The 20,610-nt window shown below is 40.9% G+C and overlaps 1 protein-coding gene across 9 annotated transcripts in view; it reads right to left on the bottom strand.

Moving 5' to 3' along the window:
- Positions 1–711: 711 nt before the first annotated feature.
- Positions 712–20,610, bottom strand: part of TSC22D1 (TSC22 domain family member 1) — a 131,099-nt gene continuing 111,200 nt past the window's right edge. For 4 of the 9 annotated variants that reach the window (XM_077855593.1, XM_077855603.1, XM_077855602.1 and 1 more), the window contains 2 exons: positions 3,276–3,327; positions 712–2,117 (listed from right to left, as the gene is read on the bottom strand). In XM_077855593.1, coding sequence (XP_077711719.1) covers positions 1,860–2,117; positions 3,276–3,327 — 310 coding nt within the window. In that variant the 3' untranslated portion in view covers positions 712–1,859. Of the gene's footprint in view, positions 2,118–2,327; positions 2,553–3,275; positions 3,328–3,782; positions 4,186–4,461; positions 4,563–20,610 lie in introns of those variants that run through there. The other 5 variants (XM_077855600.1, XM_077855599.1, XM_077855598.1 and 2 more) reach the window with 5 other exon arrangements.

Raw genomic sequence — 20,610 nt, forward strand, 5'->3', positions numbered from 1 at the left:
CCACGTGGCCCCCAGGACGTGTCAGGCTCACATCTCAGATGCTAATTTGCCAGAGGATCCCATTGTGCTTTTGATTTCCACCTATTTTAGTCTTAAGGAATCCACTGGGAAGGACAGAAAGGACTGAGCACCTTGCTCACCTGGTCCCACCTCAAAGCCCGTAGAGGGAACCCCACGGAATCATCTTGTCTTTTGCCTGGACACTTCCAGTAGCTGGACACTCAATCCACGCTAGGAAAGACATCCCAATCCAGGGTGACAAGAGCTCCTAAAGTGAAAATCAGCTTAACTGCCATCTTTTGATTCTAGAGCTGCTTACTAGGATTAGAGAGAGCAAGTCTCATTTCCCGCTTAGTTGATAAACATTAGAAAATTAGGGCTTCCCTAGACTCCTAGAACTTTAAAGCCACAGAACCGAGAGATTCCTCTTTCAGTGTCCCACATGGGCCCTGAGAGGTGAAGCCACTTGTCCAGGTGATACTGGTCTGAATAAATACGCTCTCATCTCCTTCACGTTCTCCCCTTCCCTTCCTGGCTTCAAATCATGCAATGTCTATTTCCTTTTACTTCTATAGCTCAAACCACTAGCACCCCTACTTTGTCCAACCTTCGCACTCCCCTCTGAGATTTTGATAGTCAAACTGTTTTAACTTTACCTGGAAGTGGCTGTGAAGTGACTGCAGTGACGTTAATACTCTAACATGAAAACACTTGTTTATCAACATTTTATATGCTTTATTGAAAGTTGACAAGTGCAACAGTTAAATACAGTGACACCTTACAACTGTGTAGAGAACATGCACAGAAACGTATGCATAGAACTACTATACAGGTAATATGCAGAAACCCCTACTTCGAAATTCATTTCATTAGCTAGAACGGGTCATTTTTCAAAGTATTCAATCAGCTCAATCAAAAGACTTCAGCGAACAGGAATTTACTTCGAGATATTCAGCAACTAGAAGATTTCGGATTACACAAAGTGACCGATGGTGCCAAATTCTTAAAATTTCTTTAGGTGTGGGTTTTCTTCGTGTCGTTTTTTTTTTTCTTTTTTTTTTTTTTTACGTAGATCTCTATAGAAAAGACAAACCACACCTCTTCAGACAGCCAATGAAACATCTAAATTTCAATCTGTACAACCTATAATAGTAGTTACAGTCCTCTATTGTACAAAATAGTTACACTACATACACAAATATACAATAAGCAAAACAACCTTCATGGTACGAGAGCCTAGGTCCCAGCTACCTGTCACCATTTTAGTCGCTCTAAGAGTTTTGTGTCGTCCGCTGTTTCAGAAAGAGGCACAGTACTATTGTTTTATGGATTTTTGGTGACAGTCGTCAATGTGTACGATGAACTACGTTTCCCCTCATCTTAGGTGAGACTACGCGTCAGTCTTTACTTTGACCTCCTTTTAAGTTCCTCATGGGGGAGAAGAGGAGAAAGTCCAGTGGAGCCCCACTGCTTCAAACCCCATGGAGTACACTACGTGCAAGCAGGAGAGAACTCTCGGGAGCGGGGAGGGGGAGCAGGGGAGGGGTGGAAAGGCACACAGCTCCTCAGCATGAATGAAACCACTTCTTTATATTATCTGCCAAGCTGCATGAGGTCCCAGTATCTCCATGCTAATTCTCTGATTAACCTTTAATTCACCCAACTAAGAAATGTCTTCAAGCCGAAAGCGTATGAGTGTTTAATACTGGAAAAAAGAGACAATGGCATAGGTCAGTCTCACTTCTCTTTCGCAGCAAGCAATGAAATGGGTGACTGTGGAGGCGGATCCGCCCTAGCACATCTTCTCCGGGTCTGTTCAGTTCAGACAGCAGCAGCCAGTTCTTCGCGGGCAGAGGAGGCTACGCGGTTGGTCCTGAGCCCTGGGACGCTGGCTGGGCCGGGGGCTGCGTGGTCCCCTGTGGCTGTGTGGTGGCAGGCGGGGAGCCAGTCTGCAGCTGGGCCTGAAACTGGGCGAGCTGCTCGGGGCTGGCCAGTGTCTTCAGCAGATTGTTTTCCTGCTCCAGCTGGGAATTTTTCTCTATTAGTTCTTTGATTTGCTCTTTGAGGACCTCCACTTCCTCTCTAACCGCATACATCAAATGGCTTTTCACCAGATCCTGAAAGGCAGAGGTGGGGGGGGGGGCGGGGAGGAGGAAAGAAAGGGGTTTAGCTTATTATTTCCCAGATTCCGAATCTCTAAAGCATTATTTTGCCTGATTCTCCAAAAACTATGACCGTATCATCCCGCCTTTAGCGGATCCAAGCGGCCCTTGGAGCAATCTGGGGAGTACGACCAGGACCGTACGAAATACTTAGGTCTAACGTACGAGGGGATCGGGCTTTTTAAAAGCCTGTGCGTCCTCTGCGGCCCTGGGCCGGGAAGGCGGACACCCGCGCGCCCACTCACTCCCCGGGCTCCGGGCGGGCCCTGGACGGCGGCGGGAGGCGGGAGCCCGGGATGTCCAGGCCCGCCCTCCCCCGCCCTCCGCCCCCACCGCCTCCCTCGGCACCGGCTGCAGCCAGTTCCTACAGAGCATGTTGCCGCATTTTCCTCCCTCCACCCCCGCCCCCCCTTTCGTGATTAAGCTGACATCACAGAAACCTGGGCCGACGTCGCAGCCAATGGGAGCGCGAGTTATTTATAGCTCCGAATTAAAGGTTCGGAGTTTGCCTAGCAACAGTGGGCAGAGAATCCCGTGAGAAGAGCCACAGGCGCTGCTCCAATAACAAAGAACAGCCAAGGCGGAAATAAAAAAATAGGAGAAATCCAGGCACAAGGCTGAGAAAGACCAAACTTTTTCTCCGGTTCTTCCTCGTCGGGCGGTCGCCTCCGTCCCCGGGGGTCCGCTTGTGCGAGGTCCAGCGAGCCCTGGGGGCGCCCACTCTGCACCCCCCCCCCCCCGGCCCCGTTCCCTAGTGGCCCTTCGGATTCCTGGTAAAGCCACATCGCTAGGGACGTGCCCGCGACCTGAGGGCGCGCAGGGCAGAGGGGCCCTAACGGGATTCCCGAGCAAAACCGAGGCCCCCCTGCAGAAAGCCCGGCGTGGTGTGCAAGCGCCGCGGACAGGGCGCCTTCAGTGGCCTGCGGGCCCGGCCTCCCTCCGCAGCCGCCTCGGCCTGGGGCCTCCTGCGGCCTCCCGTGGCCTCCTGCAGCCCCGGCGGAGCAGTGCCGGCAGCTCCCGGTCACCAGCACCGAGAATGCACGCGCTCCATCCCCATCTCGCTTTCTCTACTGTGCCCACATTTCGTGCAAATGATTTTCAATCCGTACATACCATAGCTTGCTCGATTTTGTTGTCAATAGCTACCACACTTGCACCAGAGGAGCTGGAAAAGAGGGGGGGGGGGGGAGGGAAATCGATAAGTGGAATTTTTATAACATCCAAGACCAAAAAAAAAAAAAAAAGGACTTCCCAGTTCTGGGAGGTTACTAGCATCGGTTTTTGCACATTCCACAACGCTAGGTAGGATCTCAACCTCCAGCAAACACCAGCCACTCTCTTACTAACGAATATATCCAGACATTTCTCTATTTCAGCGAGCCACAAAAGGCTAAATTACATAATGTGGTTTGAAAAAAAAAAAAAACACACACACAAACGCCTGCTCTCTGGCCAGACCTGCAAAAATAAGGCTATTCTAAGCATTTCGAAAAGCAACATCCGTGTCACCGTCGTCGTCCCTCGGCAATGGACAAAGGAATTCGCCTGGCTATCTTTCACCTGCATTATCAGAAGTATCTCACGAGTAAATGTAAAGAAACTCTCCCAGCCGACATTTACCTATTGTCAAGTCTCACAGAGGCGTTTTCAGTCCCCAGCAAGGATGACAAGAAAGAAATTGAAAAATGTCTCAGTTGGTAAACTCCTAGATCCATCGCCACTGGTCTACACCATTGGGATTTCATGCAATTGCAGCCAAAAACACCCTCGCGGAAGAAAAAAGGAATTAAAAAAAAAAAAAGGGGGGGGAATACCAAGCAGCCTTGAGCTAGATTTAAAAAAAAATAAAATAAAAAAAAATCTTATAAGCTTTCCTGCAGCCCAGGGAGAAACAGAGAGCAGTTTCCCTAGTTTCAAGAAACCCGGCTTCTGGGGCTTGGCGATCCGGGAAGATGCTGCTGCTGCTCCCCGCGGCTGCGCGGAGAAGCCTCGCAGGTCGGCGGGCGGGCGGGCGGGCGGCACTCGGGCTACGGCGGGGCTCGGGCTCGGCGCCGCATATAAGGAGGAGCGGGCCGCGCCGATTGGCCAGCGCCCGCCGGGCCCGCCCCTCGCCCCGCCCCCGCCGAGGCCCCGCCCCCGCCCCAGCCCGCGCTCGGGGGGGGGGGGGGGGGGTGGCTGGCCCAGGCCGCGGGGAGGGGGGCGCCCGCCGAGCGCCCGGGCCGCGCAGGCCTCCGCACCGCCGAGGGCCGGGCCACCGAGGGGCCCCGAGGCGGCAGCCGGTGCCCCCGCACGTGCTTACGTTAGAGGCCGCGGGACCCCGTCCCCGGAGCTGCCGGTCCCCGCGGCGTCCCGACGGCGAGCGCTGCCTGTTTGCAACCGGAGCCCTGCGAGCCTGCGAGCTACTGGGCATGCCCAGTCCCGCGGGCTCCGGGCGCTCGCTCGAGCCGCTCGATTCCCATTATCTGGTTCTTACAGGCGACAGTACGGGAGGCTGCCACGGGCGGTTTCATTTATAGGGACACTGACCGTACGGTGATAGGGACTTTTTAAAGAGGTAGGGAATTGGGGACGGAAAAAAAAAAATCACATTTGCTTTTTTGAGGGCTACTGCCTTTTTCATGGATTTATTGCTTGTAGGAGCAAAACAAAAAACATGTATTCTCTGCTTCTTGGCATGGATCTATTGAGGCAAAAAGGAACCCATCAGATGGAAGTCAGGCAGCTCTTCCCAAAATGTCCCTAGAGCCATAAACCTTAAAATCCCATTTCCCTCCTTCCATTTATAGCTAGAAAACTCAAGCCACAGGTTGAATCCTACATTGATCTGTGCTCAGTGAGTCCCTAAAGCAAGTGTTTAGAAGTGCCCATTCCTGTAAGTCTCAACCTTGTGAGCCTTCTTACATCAGAAGGATCGAAGTATTATAAAGTAAGTATTTCAGCCCTTTATGGCCATACTGACCAAATAATTCCCGTCCCCAAGCAAAAATCAAGAGATCTGGGTGTAAAAACGCTTAACCTATTGCTTATTTCATCTATTAATTTAAAATATTTGCAAGGATGCATCAGTTGAGGCTGCAGTTGAACGTACTAAAAATCTAAGGCTTTAAATTTGCTTGATTATTATAGATTCTATGGTTTGCAAGTCAATATTAGTCAAGAAAGCAAATTTACCTCTACAATACTGCCCTCTAATGGCACAAGCCTATAAAACCACAAACAAAAAACTACAAATAGTGAAGACTCCTCTAATCTATAGGCAAGTGTATCATCACAATTTCAACGTAAAATTTGACCACAGAACATATATATGTAAATATTCTATTTACACACATACACACAGTCTTTTCTGTCTCCAACAGGCATTCTCTCAATTTCACATCCTTCAATCCTCAGCTACCTTTAATTTAGGACATTTTAATTGCCAGAAGACACTTTCAGACATTCTTTTAAGTTGACCCAGTGCTGCCAGGGAGCGTTTGGTTCTAGAAGTGGTCTAAAGGAATTAGGGACCAAGTCTGGTAAATGTGGTAGATGACAACAAGGACACAATTCTCTTATGGGTTGAAAACCTGAGTGTGACTAACATTCCCTTTTATTAGAAGGGTCATAATATTCTCCAAATTTTAAGCCTTTGCTTCTGAATAACAATGTCTGTTAGCATATTTGGAATTTACAAACCCTGATATATATACTATCTCAAATGAAAGAAATTTATTTGAGGCAGACACCCATATTCAGTATAAAGAAACAGAGGCTTAAAAGTCAGTAATTTGGAAACCAGGGATGTGTGGTTCCTCTGTGAGTACTAGACAGATTTAACACACAATAGTTTCTATATTTTGAAAGTTAAAGTTACCATAAACTATCTATGTAATTAAACCATTTACATATTTGAACTGCACAGGACAAATTATTAAAGAAAGCATCATCTTAAACTGTAAAAATGATCTTTAAAAATAAAATCCTACGGTCATATGAAGAAATGAATTTAAAATTCCCAGCTGAAGCCTAAGATTACGAAATTAACTGAATTTTATTTGTTTGTGATTTCTTGAACACAAACATTAAGAAACAAGCTGGTTTTGCTTCCATTTCATTTGTTTCAACAAATCAACTGGTGGATTAAGCTACAGAAGCCAATATAAGCCATCATAGTCTATTTAACCAATAAATAGGGACATTATGATCATCTCCAAAACTTGGCTATTTTAAATAAAATTGCAAGAGATCTCTTGTATGTATATCTTTGATCATTTGTCTATATATTTCTGGAGTACTTGCAAGGCTAGAGGACAGAAAAAATTCCCCCAGATTATTAGAAATCTATTGCTTAAAGATTCCTTTCAAACTAGATTTTTATATGCAGGCTGGAAAGTCAGTTTGAAAAAGGCAAATTAACTGAAGGAAAGCTCCATGGAGGGGAAACCCATGGGTCAGAAATGTTTGAGGCTCAAAGCTAGAATTACTTTCAAAGATACTTCTCTTTGTAAGACAAAGCATCTACAAGTCTGTTGAGCCCAGCAGAGCTCAACAAAGACTAGCTGATAGGACGGGGAAAACACTGCCTCCCTGAAGGCATGGATGACAATAGCCATCGTCAGGCATTGGGCAGAGATCAGGTCTCACTCCAGTGGAGAATCTGGAGCACAGGGAACAGCCTGAACGTTACAGGTCGGCATGTTCTTTATTGTTGTTTTAATTTTTCTGTTTGGTTTGTTTTGGACTCCAGTCCCACCCCCTGTGCATGTTGGTAGCATGCATACTAGGATGCGAGATGAGGAGCAGAGGCAGGGCCTGTGTTCCTAATTCAGTAACGCCTGCTTTTTTCTTCTAAGCTTCATCTGACCTAGCCAGTATAGGTACAGTTGGAGATCCACCACTCAAATAGGATAACTTGTTTCTTCCTCTGTCCAAACTCCTCGCAAATCTAAAGTGACTGCCAAGGAAGACACTAAAGCATACCACCCTGTGCCTAACCAAATCTTGTGGTCCAGGAACGGCCAGCTCACTCGCCCTAGGAGTAGGGTGGCTAGGTATAGCAAATAAAACTCAGGACTTCAAACTAAAGGTGAATTGCAGATGAACAACAAATGTTTTGTGTTGGGTCCCCCACACTGTCAGAATAAGAAACAATTCCAAAGAAATCAACACAAAATTCAGCCGTATTTGAAATGTCCTTGACTTCCACAGAAAAGTTATAAAGATGAGAAAAATCTTCTAAAAAGTAGAATAAAATAAAAAGAGACATAATTGAGAAATAAGAAACTAAAGGGATAAATCTAGGAGGTCCAATATCAGAATCAGATGATTCCAAAACTACAGAACGAAGAAATAAAGAATTTTTCCTGAGCTGAAGGGCACAAGTCTCCGGCCTAAATGAGATGACCAAATGGCCACCACAATAAATGAAAAAAGCCCTACACAAAAGCACATTCATCATGAAAGTAAAGATCTTGGGACAAAGAAAATCCCAAAAGCTTCCAAGTGGAAAAAACAAGTTATAAAGCACAGAAACAAATATCAGAATGGTTTTTGCTGGCTGCCAGACAACAATGGAGAAAATTCTGAGAGAAAAACGTGCTCATTCGGCCAAATCATCACTTAAGTGTAAAGGTAGAACAACTTTTCAGATACCAAAGTGGAGGAACAAATCAGGCAAAGGGTTGAAATTTTTAAAAAGAAGGAATACTGTGTATTTCAAAAGGAAAAAGAGAAAAAAGGTATAGGAAACATGAACCAGCGACTCAAATGCTGGAGAGAAAGGAGGGAACCCAAAGGATGATGGGGAAGGAAATCTCAAGATGACAGCTGCTAAGCAAGCCTAAGCAGCACCTGACCTGTATGGGTGCAGAGAGAAGGGAACCTCTGGGAGGGAGGGCTTTGGGGGAGGGAATAAACAGAGATGATCCTCCATGTCTGAGCATTGGCAGAGGGGAGCTACAGACAGGTGTATGACAGATCTAATGGACCGACTGGGTAAGTTCAAAGCAATTTTACAGAAAACAAAAGCAAGAAAAAACTACTATGCTAATCAATAGAATTTACATGCCTATATTAATTTTGAAATGTTTTATTAGTTTAAAAAGTTAATTGCATTGGGAAGGTGGTGGGGGAAAAAAACTGAGCCATAAGAATGGTTTAAAAGTGCTGAATCTGAGTCTACGACAGCTGGATTATAAAATATTAAAACTGGAAAAGCAAGAAATAACAGCATAAACATATTACATAGATATGTAGGTAAATGTGAGAAAACAAAAATCGAAAATGGCTGCCTCTGAGGAATAGACGGGGGGACTGAAAAAAAATAACTCTAGTACATTATTTTTTTCTATTCGCTCTGTGTGATGTTTAGGGATTAAAGTAAAAGAGAACAGGATCTGCTCCCAGGCTGCATGAGAGCACTGACCAGCACAAGCATATGAGGAAACTACCAAGGGTAGAAAGAGCCACCCAAAAGAAGCAGGTAGAGATAACTTCTGGAAATCACACAAGGTCAGGAATAGCTGGTGTTACCACCAGCCAGAGTAAAAACAAAACAAAACAAAAAACAACTTGTAAACATGGGGCACCAGATATTCAGAAAGATACCACCAAAGTTGTGTTCTAGAAAAATTAATTCTAGACTAAATGGTGTTTTGGTCTTGTGCAAAGCAGTTTTAAAGGAAGCCTTGAAGATCAAACTATTACCAAGTAACTTAATTTTGTCCCCAAACAAAGCTCTAGGATATTAAATAAAAATACAGTTAGCATCCAATAATTCACAGTGTCTGGCATCCAGTGAAAAGTACCAGGCATACAAAACGAGGGAAATATAACGCATAACAAGGAAGAAAATCAATCAAAATGACCCAGATACAACAAAAATCACATAATTTGTAGACAACGATATTAAAACAATTATTACAACCATATTTTATATGTTCAAGAAGGTAGAGGGAAAATTAACATATTAAGTAGAGGTATGGAAGGTATAAAGAAATTAAATTTCTGAAGGTGAAAAATGTTTGAGAAAAAAAATATACTGCATGGGATTAACAGTAAATTAGGGCAGAAGAAATATTATGTTAGAGATATGTTAGCAGTAGAAACTATCCAAAATAAAACTGGAGGAAAAAAAAACTGGAAAAAAAGAACAAAACAAAAGAAGAAAAAAGCATCATTGAACTGTGAGGCAATTTCACGCAACCAAATATATTTTTAGTGAAGTCCCTAAAGAAGAGAAGAGGGAAAGAGAGAGGAAAAATATTTGAAGAAATAATGGCAATTTGCCCCAAGTTTTATTAAAATAATAAATCCACAGATCCAAGAAACTAAGCCTCAAGCAAGAGAATTGTGGAGAAAACTGCAATAAGGGTGTGTAATAATCAGATGCCTTAAAACCAGTGATAATGAGAAAATTTAAAAGCAGCCCAAGAAAAGAACCAGATTATACACAAAGCAACAAAGAATGTAGCTGACTCGTGAGTCGTAAACAGCTAGACAGCAGACAATGTGGTAATATCTTTAAAGTGCTAAAAGAAAATTTTCAAAAACTTGTCAACCTATAATCCTAGGCCCAGTAAAAATATCTGTCAAAAATAAAGGTGAAATTCATTCTTTTACAGACACACAAAAGCTGGGAGGATTCATCACAGGCAGACCTGCAATATAAGAAATTTTAAAGTTTGCTCTTTGGACAGAAGAAAAACGATACCAGATGGAAATCTAAATCTACACAAAAGAATGAAGAGTATCAGAAATGGTAACTATGTGGTTAAAAAAAAAAAAAACCCAAAACAAAAACCCAAACTGTTCCCTGACCTAAGAGATAAATAAGTGTTTATTATTGACAGACTCATATGAGAAATAAACTGTTGGTTACCAGAGACCAGAAGGGTGGCCAGGGAGGCGGGAGGGAGTCAAAATAGATGAAGGGGATGAAGAGGTACAAACTTCCAGTTATAAAATAAATAAGTCACAAGGATGTAAGGTGCAGCATAGGGAATATAGCCAACGATATCTCAGTAACTTTGTGTGGTGACAGATTGGTTAGTAGACTTATCACTGAGATAATTTCGTAATGTATAAAACTATCAATTCACTATGCTGTTCACCTGAAACAAAGAATTTTGTATGTCAACTGTACTTAATTTAAAACATTAAAATTAGAAAAAGATGATTAATTAAGGCAGAAATAATAACCATGTATGGAGGGGGTGGACAACATATTACAGAAGTAAAATGTAGTACAAAAAGAGAACACAAGCCAGGAGGACAGAAGAAGCATACAGCTGTAAGGTTCCTACATGACTTGAAAATAGACTATTATAAGATGTATCCTGCAAACTCTAAAACAACGACTGAGGTAACAATACAAAGATATAGTTAATAAGCCAATAAAGGAGAGTGGAATCATAAGAAAATATACAATCTAAAATAAGATAGAATAAGAGGAAAAGAGGGATAAAGAACAGAATAAAGGGATGCCTGGGTGGCTCAGTGGTTGAGCGTCTGCCTTTGGTTTTGGCTCAGGTCCTGGGATCGAATCCCATATCAGGCTCCCCACAGGGAGCCTCTTCTCCCTCTGCCTATGTCTCTGCCTCTCTCTGTGTCTCTCATGAATGAATGAATGAATGAATGAATAAATAAATAAATAAATTATTTTTTTTAAAAAGAGAACAGAATAAAAAACAAATACCAAGATATAGACTTAAACCAACTATAGCAATAATCACGTTAAATGTAAATGGTTCTAATTAAACACCTTAATTAAAATATAGAGGTTGTCAGATTGAATTGTTTTTTAAAAAGCAAGAAAAGGGGGTGCCTGGGTGGCTCCACTGTTGAGCATCTGCCTTTGGCTCAGGTCATGATCTCGGGGTCCTGGGATCAAGTCCCGCATCGGGCTCGCTGCATGGAGCCTGCTTCTCCCTCTGCCTGTGTTTCTGCCTCTCTCTCTCTCTCTCTCGAATAAATAAATAAATAAATAAATAAATTAATTAATAATCTTACAAATAATTTTTTAAAAAAGCAAGACAAAACTATATGCTGCCTATAAAGAAACATACTTTAAGTATAAATGCACAAATAGGTAAAATAAGAGGATGAAAGGAGATATTGTATGCTAACAATAATCAAAAGAATGAAGTGGCTGTACTATTCAGACAAACTGTACTGCAAAGATCATTTCATAATGAATAAAGGGTCAATTCATCAAGAGGTCATAAAAATCCTAAATGTTTACACAGTGACAACAGGGCTTTAAAACACACGAAGCAAAAATTGATGGAACTGCAAAGAGAAATAGGAAAATCCACAATTAAAGTTGGAGTTTTCAACAATCTTCTCTCAATAATTGAAAGAAAAAATAAGCAGAAAATAACTAAAGATATAGAACACTTGAATAACACTGCCAACCACTTGACCTAATTTGTTTTTGCAGAACATTCCATCCAATAACAAGAGAATACACACTTTTGGAGCACACATGGAATTTTTTCCAAGATAGAGCATATTCTGAGCCATAAATCAAGTTTTAATTAATTTAAAAGGATTCATATCATTCAAAGTAAATTCTTGAGCACAATGGAATTAAAATAGAAATCAACTACAGAAAATTATCTGGAAAATCTCCAAGTATTTGGGGGAAAAAATAACATATATCTAAATAACTCATGGGTCAAACAAATAATCAAAAGAGAAATAAGGAAATATTTTGAACTAAATGAAAATAAAAACATCGCATATCAAATTTATTTCAATAAATTTAACAACTTAGATGAAATAGACAAATTCCTAGATAGAAACACTATCAAAACTCACTTGAGGAAAAACAGGTAACATAAATGATGCTAGGTCTATTTTATGTAGTTTAGAATCTTCCTACACAAAAAAACCCCTCAGGCACTGATAGATTCACTGGTGAATCTTACTAAACATTTAAGGAATAAATAATACCAATTCTACACAAACTCTTTCAGAAAACTGAAGAGGAGAAAACATTTCCCCCACTTATTCTAGGAGACCAGCACTTCCCTAGTACTAAAATAAGGTATCATCAAAGAAAAAAAAATAAAAGGAAAACTACAGACCAATAGACATAGATGTAAAAACTCTTAACAAAATTTTAGCAAATTGAATCCAACGAGGCATACAAAGGATAATAAATACATCCTGACGAAACAGCATTTATCCCAAGAATGCAAGGTAAACATCTGAAGATCAATCAATGTGATTCATTCTATAAAAAGACTAAAGAAAAATTATAGGGTCATCTCAATAGACAAAATTCAACATCCATTCATGATCAAAACTTTCAGCAAAACAGGAACTAAAGGTATTTTCCTCAACCTGATAAAGGACATCTATAAAATGCATTCAGCTTACGTTATACTTAACAGTAAAAGAATACATGCTTTTCCTTTAAGATTGTAATCAATTTGACCACTCCTACTCAATCTCATACTGAAAGTGATAGCCAGCAACAAGGCAAAAATAAACAAATCAATACCTAAGTACATAAATAGCATTCAGATTGGAAAGAAAAAAAAAATCTGTATTCACAGATGATTCTCTATGTACAAAATCCCAAATAAATTACTAGAACTAACAAGAAGCATGTTTAAGGGTCATGGAATATAAGTTCAATATAGAAAAATCAATTGTATTTTCATATATTGTCATGAACAAGTATAATTCAAATTTTACAAATTTCCATTTGCAATAACATAAAAACCACATGTAATAGGTATAAATCTAACAAAATATATACAAGATCCTAATGTTGAAAATGACAAAACATTAATAAAAGGAACAAAAGAGAACAAAATCAAATGGCAAGATATACCATGTTCATCAACTGAAAGACTCAAAATTATTATGTCAATTCCTCTTCCCCTTAAATAATATATAGAATCAGTGTGGTCCCAATCAAAAAAATTTTAGCAAGACCTTCTGTAGAAAATGACAGAGCGATTCTAAAATTTACATGTAAAGGAACTGGAATAACCAAAACAATTTTAGAAGAACAAAGCTGAACGACTCCTAGTACCTTATCTGAAAACTTTCTGTAAAACTCCTCTCATCAAGATAGTACGGTATTGGTGAAACAACAGACGTACAGATTAACAGAACAGAACAAAGATGTCAGAAACAGACCCATGTGCATGTAGCAAATTGATTTTCAACAAAGATGCAAAGGTGATTCCATGCAGAAGAACAATTTTTTCAACAAATACTCCTAAGACAACTAGAGGGCCACCTACAAAATAAAATCAAACAAAACCCCCGAAATTGATCCACTCCTCCCACCATATGAAACATTAACTTAAAATGGATCATAGACGTAGCAGTACCTGGGTGGCTCAGTTGGTTCAGTGTCTGCCTTCAGCTCGGGTCATGGTGCCAGAGTCCTGGGATCAAGCCCGGCATCGGGCTCCCTGCTCAGTGAGGATCCTGCTCCGACCCCCCACCCACTCGTGTGCTTCACTCTCTCATTCTGCATGCTCTCTATCAAGTAAATAAAAAAAATCTTTAAAAAAAAAAGGGACCATAGACCTAAATGTAAAATCCCAAACCATAAAGCTTATGCAAGAAAACACAGAAGAAATCTTTGGGACTCTGATTTAGGCAAAAATTTCTTAGATATTAACGCTAAAAATATACTTCATGAAAGAAACAAGAAAAAAAACCAATAAATTAGACTTTATCAAAATGAAATTTTGTTTTTTGAAAGGCACTGCTGTAAGAACCAAAAACAAACTCTAGGCTGGAATTAAGTATTGCAAGTCACATATCTGATAAAGGAATCTATATCCAGAATATATTAAAAACTTTCAAAACTCAATAGCAAGAAAACAAACAATCCAATTAAAAAAATTGGCAAAAGACATATCATCAAAAAAGATATGTGAATGGTATGGAAAAAATACTAAACATCATTAATCATTACAGGAATGCAAGTTAAATCCATAATGAGACACCACTGCACACCTATTAGAATGGCTACATTATGGGCAGCCCCAGTGGTGCAGCGGTTTAGTGCCGCCTTCAGCCCAGGGCCTGACCCTGGAGACCAGGGATCAAGTCCCACGACGGGCTCCCTGCATGGAGCCTGCTTCCTCTGCCTGTGTCTGTGCCTCTCTCTCTCTCTGTGTCTCTCATGAATAAATAAATAAAATATTTTAAAAAATAGAATGGCTACATTAAAAAAAAATTTTAACTTTAAAATACCAACTGTTGACAAGAATGCAGAGTGACTGAAATGCTCATATATTGATGGTGGGAATGCAAAATGTTACAACCACTCTGCAAAAACAGTTTAGCAGTTACTCATAAAGTTAGACATACTCTCCATAAAACCCAATAATCCCAACCCAAGTTACTAAGGGAAGGAAAGATTTATGTTCTCACAAAAATTAGCAAATGAATGTTTTGAGTGGTTTTATCATAATCACTCAAAACTGGAAGCAACCCAAATGTCACCCAATTGGTTACACACACCAGGGTACTCTATACAATGGAATGGAATACTACTCAGCAATGAAATTAACTACTCACAATGAAATGAAAATAACTCACAAATGAATCTCAGATATATTACAGTAAGGGAAAGAAGCCAGACTCAAAAGGCTGCTAAATATATGATTCTATTTATATAACATTCTAGAAAAGGCAAAACTATAGGGATGGAAAACAGATCAGAAATCACCAAAGCTTCAGGGTCACAGAGGGGAGGTTTTTGTGGGTAACACAACTGTTTCTTGATGCTGGTGGCAGTATACCCCCTGTGTCTGTCCCAACTTCTAGAACCATATGCTAAAAAAGGGAAACTTTACTATATGTAAATTATCCTCAAAAAAGAAAGAAAGAAAAAGTAGCTGCCTCCTAGGTAGCACAGTGCAAGAATGGGGGAAAAAATAAAGAAACTGCTTATATATTTTGTAATAGTTCTCTATTTGATCTTTAGATATGTATACACTTATTGTGGCAAAAAACATAAAATTTACCAATATAACCACTTCTAACTGTGCAGCCCAGTAGCATTAAATATATTCACACTGTTGTAAAGTAGCGCTTTTCATCTTGTACATCTAAAACTATACCAATTAAACAACTCTTCTTTATCCTCTCCCTCCAGCCCCGGTAACCACCATTCTACTTTCTATTTCTATGGATTTGACTACTTTAGATATCTGTACATATATTATTTTGCTTAAAAATATTTTAAAGTAAAAGCAAAGAATAAAAAGCTATAAAAAATAGACTCCAAGGACTTGAACACTTTCATTGAAGAGACCTGAAATGCCTATTTTATAACTAATTTCTCCATAGTCATATGAGAGCACACACAAGCGGGGGAGCAGCAGGCAGAGGGAAAAGCAGGCTCCCAGCTAAACAGGGAGCCTGATGGCAGGACTTGATCCCAGGACCTGGGATCATGACCTGAGCTGAAGGCAGACGCTTAATGGACTGAGCGACCCAGGTGCCCAAATAAATAAATCTTAAAAATAAAAAAAATAAATACTTGCTTCTAAGTGTGAGAACTTCAAAAACCCTAACAAAATGCTAATAAAATTTTAAAATAATCTTTTATATTTATTTACTGGGGCACCTGGCTAACTCAGTCATTGGAGTGTTTGACTCTTGATCCTGGGGTTATGAGTTTGAGCCCAATGCTGGGTGTACAGATTACTTTAAAAATATAAAATCTTGGGCAGCCCAGCTGGCTCAATGGTTTAGCGCCGCCTTCAGCCCAGGGCATGACCCTGGAGACCCGGGATCGAGTCCTGCGTCGGGCTCCCTGCATGGAGCCTGCTTCTCCTTCTGCCTGTGTCTCTGCTGCTCTCTCTCTCTCTAATAAATAAAAATAAAATCTTTAAAAAAATAAAAAATAATAAAATCTTTAAAAATATATACATATTCTTAAAAAAAATTAAAAAATCATGGGCACCTGAGTGGCTTATTCAGTTAAGTGACCAACTCTTGATTTCAGCTCAGGTCATGATCTCAGGCCCGTTAAGACTGAGCCCCAATGTCAGGCTCCATGCTCAGCAGAGTCTGTATGAGACTCTCCCTCTTCATCTGCCCCTCCTTGCCCTTCTCCTGCCCCACAACGTGTATGCATGCTTTCTCTAAATAAATAAATATTTAAAAAAATAAACAATAAAAAAGATTTAAAAATCAATGTCATTTCAAAAATAAATATGAACTTTTACGTATACACATATAATAGTATATAAGGCTCTCTACAAACATTATTTTCTGTATATTTTCTCTCTAAACATTTATGATTACTTTCAAATTATTGTTACAATTCTAGAAACAATTTCCAGTCTCCTATGCACATACCTCTATTTCTATGCCTTATTTAACATATCTACAAATTCCAAAAAAAAAAAAAAGAAAATAATGCTCATACCCCAAAAAGACTCAGTGTCTTTAAGCACTAGGATTCAAACAGGCAGCATTCTTTTTTTCTTTTTTATCTCTGTAAAAATAAGGTCTTCAAAGCCAAGTTTCTTCATAAATTACCACTTCCCCTAATAGTGGTAGATTATGAAAATCAGGAGTCACAAGCAAAAAGGGCATCTCAGATTTAGAAGCCAAATGATACACTATAAAAAACATCTGAAGAAGTAAAAAGCTGTCCTGATTATGATTTTCTATTTCAAGAACCTCATGCAAGTCTCCTATCAAAAATGAATACCATTTCTATTTTACTTTTTGCACAGCTACGGAAAATAGCTACTGCGAGCTCTTCTTTTACTCTTTAAAAATAACTAGTTAGTTTAAGCCACATTTTCATGTTAAATTCTGGAAGATATCAACAATGATAAGCACTATGGAAAGAAGAGCCAGTAGGAACTGGGTTAACCATTATTCTATGCATACAGAAACACTTAGGGCCATTAGAGCCAGTCCTTTGGTGATCCAAAAACAATCAGATAAAGCTCAACTGAACACTCTTATTTACAAAGGTGAACATAAATTCAAGGGTATTACATGGCTACTGAATTTCTAATGTACTGCAGACTTCAGTGAGCATTAACTGGGGAGGTAACTGTGGATGCTGGGGACACACTGAGTGTTTAATAAGTACCTTCTGCTCTGATCAAAGGACACATTTCCACATTATGGTCTCTCTCAACTCCGGCTCTGTGACTTCAAAGGGCCCGAGGGTTTCTTTAATTGATCTATTCAGTATTCTAGAGCTGAAATGGACCTTAGAGATCATATAGTTCTAATTTCCTTATTCTGTAGGTTTAGAAATGAAAGCTCAAAGACATTGTGGGTTTTGTCCAGGGTTTATCTACTTAACTGTAGGATGAGGCATAGAACCAACTTTTGATTCAATATTTTATCTTCTAGACATGCAGACCAGGAATTCTAAACCAATATACACTTCCAGATTTATATACATATGCTTATTTATATATTCTATATAATATTTATTTATATATATATACTATATATACACATATTTTATATTTATATATATAAACTATATTTTATGAACTAAGGAATATTAGAACTGGAAGAGGATAGAGATTGCAAACCCCAGCTACTGGGGTTTCCAGGCCTTGTCATAAGTAAGGATGTGGGCTCTTGGTGAGAGCCGGTCCTCTCAAGCTCTGTTTGTATTATATTATGATACTGGAGAAGCTGTCAGGCACTCAGATCAGTCCAGTGCCAGTGAGTCCCACAGTCTGCGGACGTGCTCCCCAGTCTCTGGAAGAGGTCCTGGCCATGAGGAAGATCATCGGACACACAGACACACCACTTTGTGAACGTGCCTATGAATGATTTTTTAAATTGTGCTTTCCTAAGCCTGGTAGTTCCTTTGAGAATCCTCAAGAGCAGTAAGGGCCAGAGGGAGCCCAACCGGACCAAAGAGAATGAAGCCGACTGTGTTCCCCAAGCCTGTGGCCAGCAACAAGAGGAGAAAGTGGCCTTCACAGCATGTCACTCAGAACACAGATCAGAAAACAGATCTCTACTCTTGGTGGTCATCACCTGGGATCTCCTTCCCATTTCTTACCCCAACCCGGAACAAGATTCTGGCATTGCCATATTTTCCTCTATTCACCATGAAGACAATGTGATGAAGACAATAAGTACTGAGTGAACTACAACGGTCAGTGGAGTGGGAAATACATAATTTATAATGTAAACGACAGTTTTATAAAAAAAACAATGAAAAGATGCAACTTACAATGACTTACAAATGTACAAGTACTTCAACTTGTTGCTGACTACTGTAAAGAAGTGGCCACTATAATATATCTTAGCTAAGATACAAACTAGAATAAAATAATTTTCTCTACTCTTCAGGTATTCCTTCCCTCATTTATTCATATTTATTCAGCACTAAGCAAACACGAGAGGCTAGGAACTTTATGCCTGGCACTACAGTTATTAAGATCACTGTCAGTGATTGGGGGGGGAGGGGGTGTAGTTGGTGCCAGGGAGAAGACATGTGATAACTGGTATTATTTGGGTTTATAAAAAGAATGGTAGTTAGCAGAAGGAAGCCAGAGATGTTTCAGAGAGCAGAAGACGCTGCCTCTGGGCCTTGAAACATAAGTAGGAGTTGCAAAGTCAGACCACAAGGTAAAAAAAAAAAAAAAAAAAAAAAGAGAACACTCCATGAAAAGGGCAGGTAAACCAGGGTGATAAAGCAGCAGGCTGAGTGTGGCACCTATCAGCTGGGGGTTAGTGGTAGGAGGTAGAGTGAGAAGCAGAAAGTTAACAAGTTGGAAGACAGGCTGGGGCCTTCCAGACCACAAGATGGAGACCAGTCTTCAGTCTGAGGGCATGGGGGGCCCATACAAAAGGGTTTTAGCAGGCAAGTGATGCGATGGGATCTGGGTTTCAGCAAGGCCCCCCTGACCACAGTGTACAAGGTGAAAGGAGATGGACCTTGCCATGAGAGAATGGAAATCGTAAGGGCCAGAACCGTGAGGGCAGATAGAGAGAAGAGGGGATGAATGCAAAAGAGTTGGGACAAACAGGACTGGAGTGTGGGAGGTAAGGGAGGCTGGAGGGGTCCCAGGCTTCTGGATTATGTGATTGCGTGAAAGGTGATGACATTCGCCAGGGTGACGGACACTGTGGTCAGACACTGGTTCTGGAAAATGACACTGATGGGACACCCCAGGCAGTAGAAAATACAGCTTTGGAATTTCAGTGAGATCTGACTTGAGCAAAATATTTGGAGGTTGTCAGGGGGGTAGGGGTACAGTAAAGAGCTGGGGAATAGATGAGATTATCTCAGGAACAGATATAGGAAAGAGATGGTGGGGCTGAGAGGCCACACACTGCTGGGGCAGCCATTTGACAAGGGCACCCGAGTTTTCTGTGGCCTGGTGGACACCACAGAAGATAATGAGGCTGAAGCCATTTGGCAAGACCCTTGTCTAAGACGACACTGGATGAAGGGACCAGGAAGCAAGAGGGTGAAGGTGGTCTGACTGTGAAGAGGACTGGGAATGAAGACATCAAGTCAGTTTTCCAATGAACCACCAAAATGTTTCACTAGGAAGCTTGCATGTGAATGGCTGCCTCACAGGAAGAGCCAACAGTCCATCAGAGGGAGACCAAAAAGCAGCTGCAACCAACACAAAGAAGCGGGACCTGGCCAATAGCAGATACAGAGACTGCGTCTCAGAGCTCCTTATTCCCCAAAGCTGGGGCACTACTTACTGAGGAGAGGAAGGGAAGTATGTGAGAGCCAAACAACATCCCTCAAAAAGGTGCCAGGACCCAGACTGTTTTTGTTTTGTTTTGTTTTGGGTTTTTTTTGGGGGGGGGGGGGGCTTTTGGGGGTGAAAGTGGACAGACAAGAAAACTCTGATTTTGACATGAAGCAAGTTTCCAAATGTGAAGAACTGAGTTTTTAAAAATTGTGACTGCTGGGGTGCCTGGGTGGCTCAGCTGGTTAAGCGGCCAATTCTTGATTTTGGCTCCAGTCTTGATCTCAGGATTGTGAGATCAAGCCCCATGTCTGGCTCAGCACTGAGTGTAGACGCTGCTTAGGATTCTCTCTCCCTCTCCAACTGCCTCTCCCTCCCTCCTTCTCTCTAAAAAAAAAAAAAAAAAAAAAAAAACATAATAATGCATTTTTTTTTAAACTGTGACTGTTTAAATAACTAACATTTACTGAGAAGTGATAGAAATATGTTTACATGCTGATAAGGAAGCCTGCTACCAGTGTGAAAGAGAGATTCGATGGACACAATTAGTAGCAGTTATTTGAAGAAATAAAACCAAACCTTACAGGTTTATTCTCCCCAGTGAGTGAGACACTTCAGTGAACACTCATGGAGGGAGATCCAGAAGAATCCAGCAGAAAACCAACAGTGAGGGGGCAACTGAAAAATGAGGCCATGTCTCTGAAGGAACTGGCAGGGACTAGGTGAGCTACTTGAGGAGAACCCTTACTTATGGGGTCTGTTGGGGCCACCACAAG

Source organism: Canis aureus, chromosome 17 (assembly GCF_053574225.1).
Source record: "Canis aureus isolate CA01 chromosome 17, VMU_Caureus_v.1.0, whole genome shotgun sequence".
Lineage (NCBI taxonomy): Eukaryota > Metazoa > Chordata > Mammalia > Carnivora > Canidae > Canis > Canis aureus.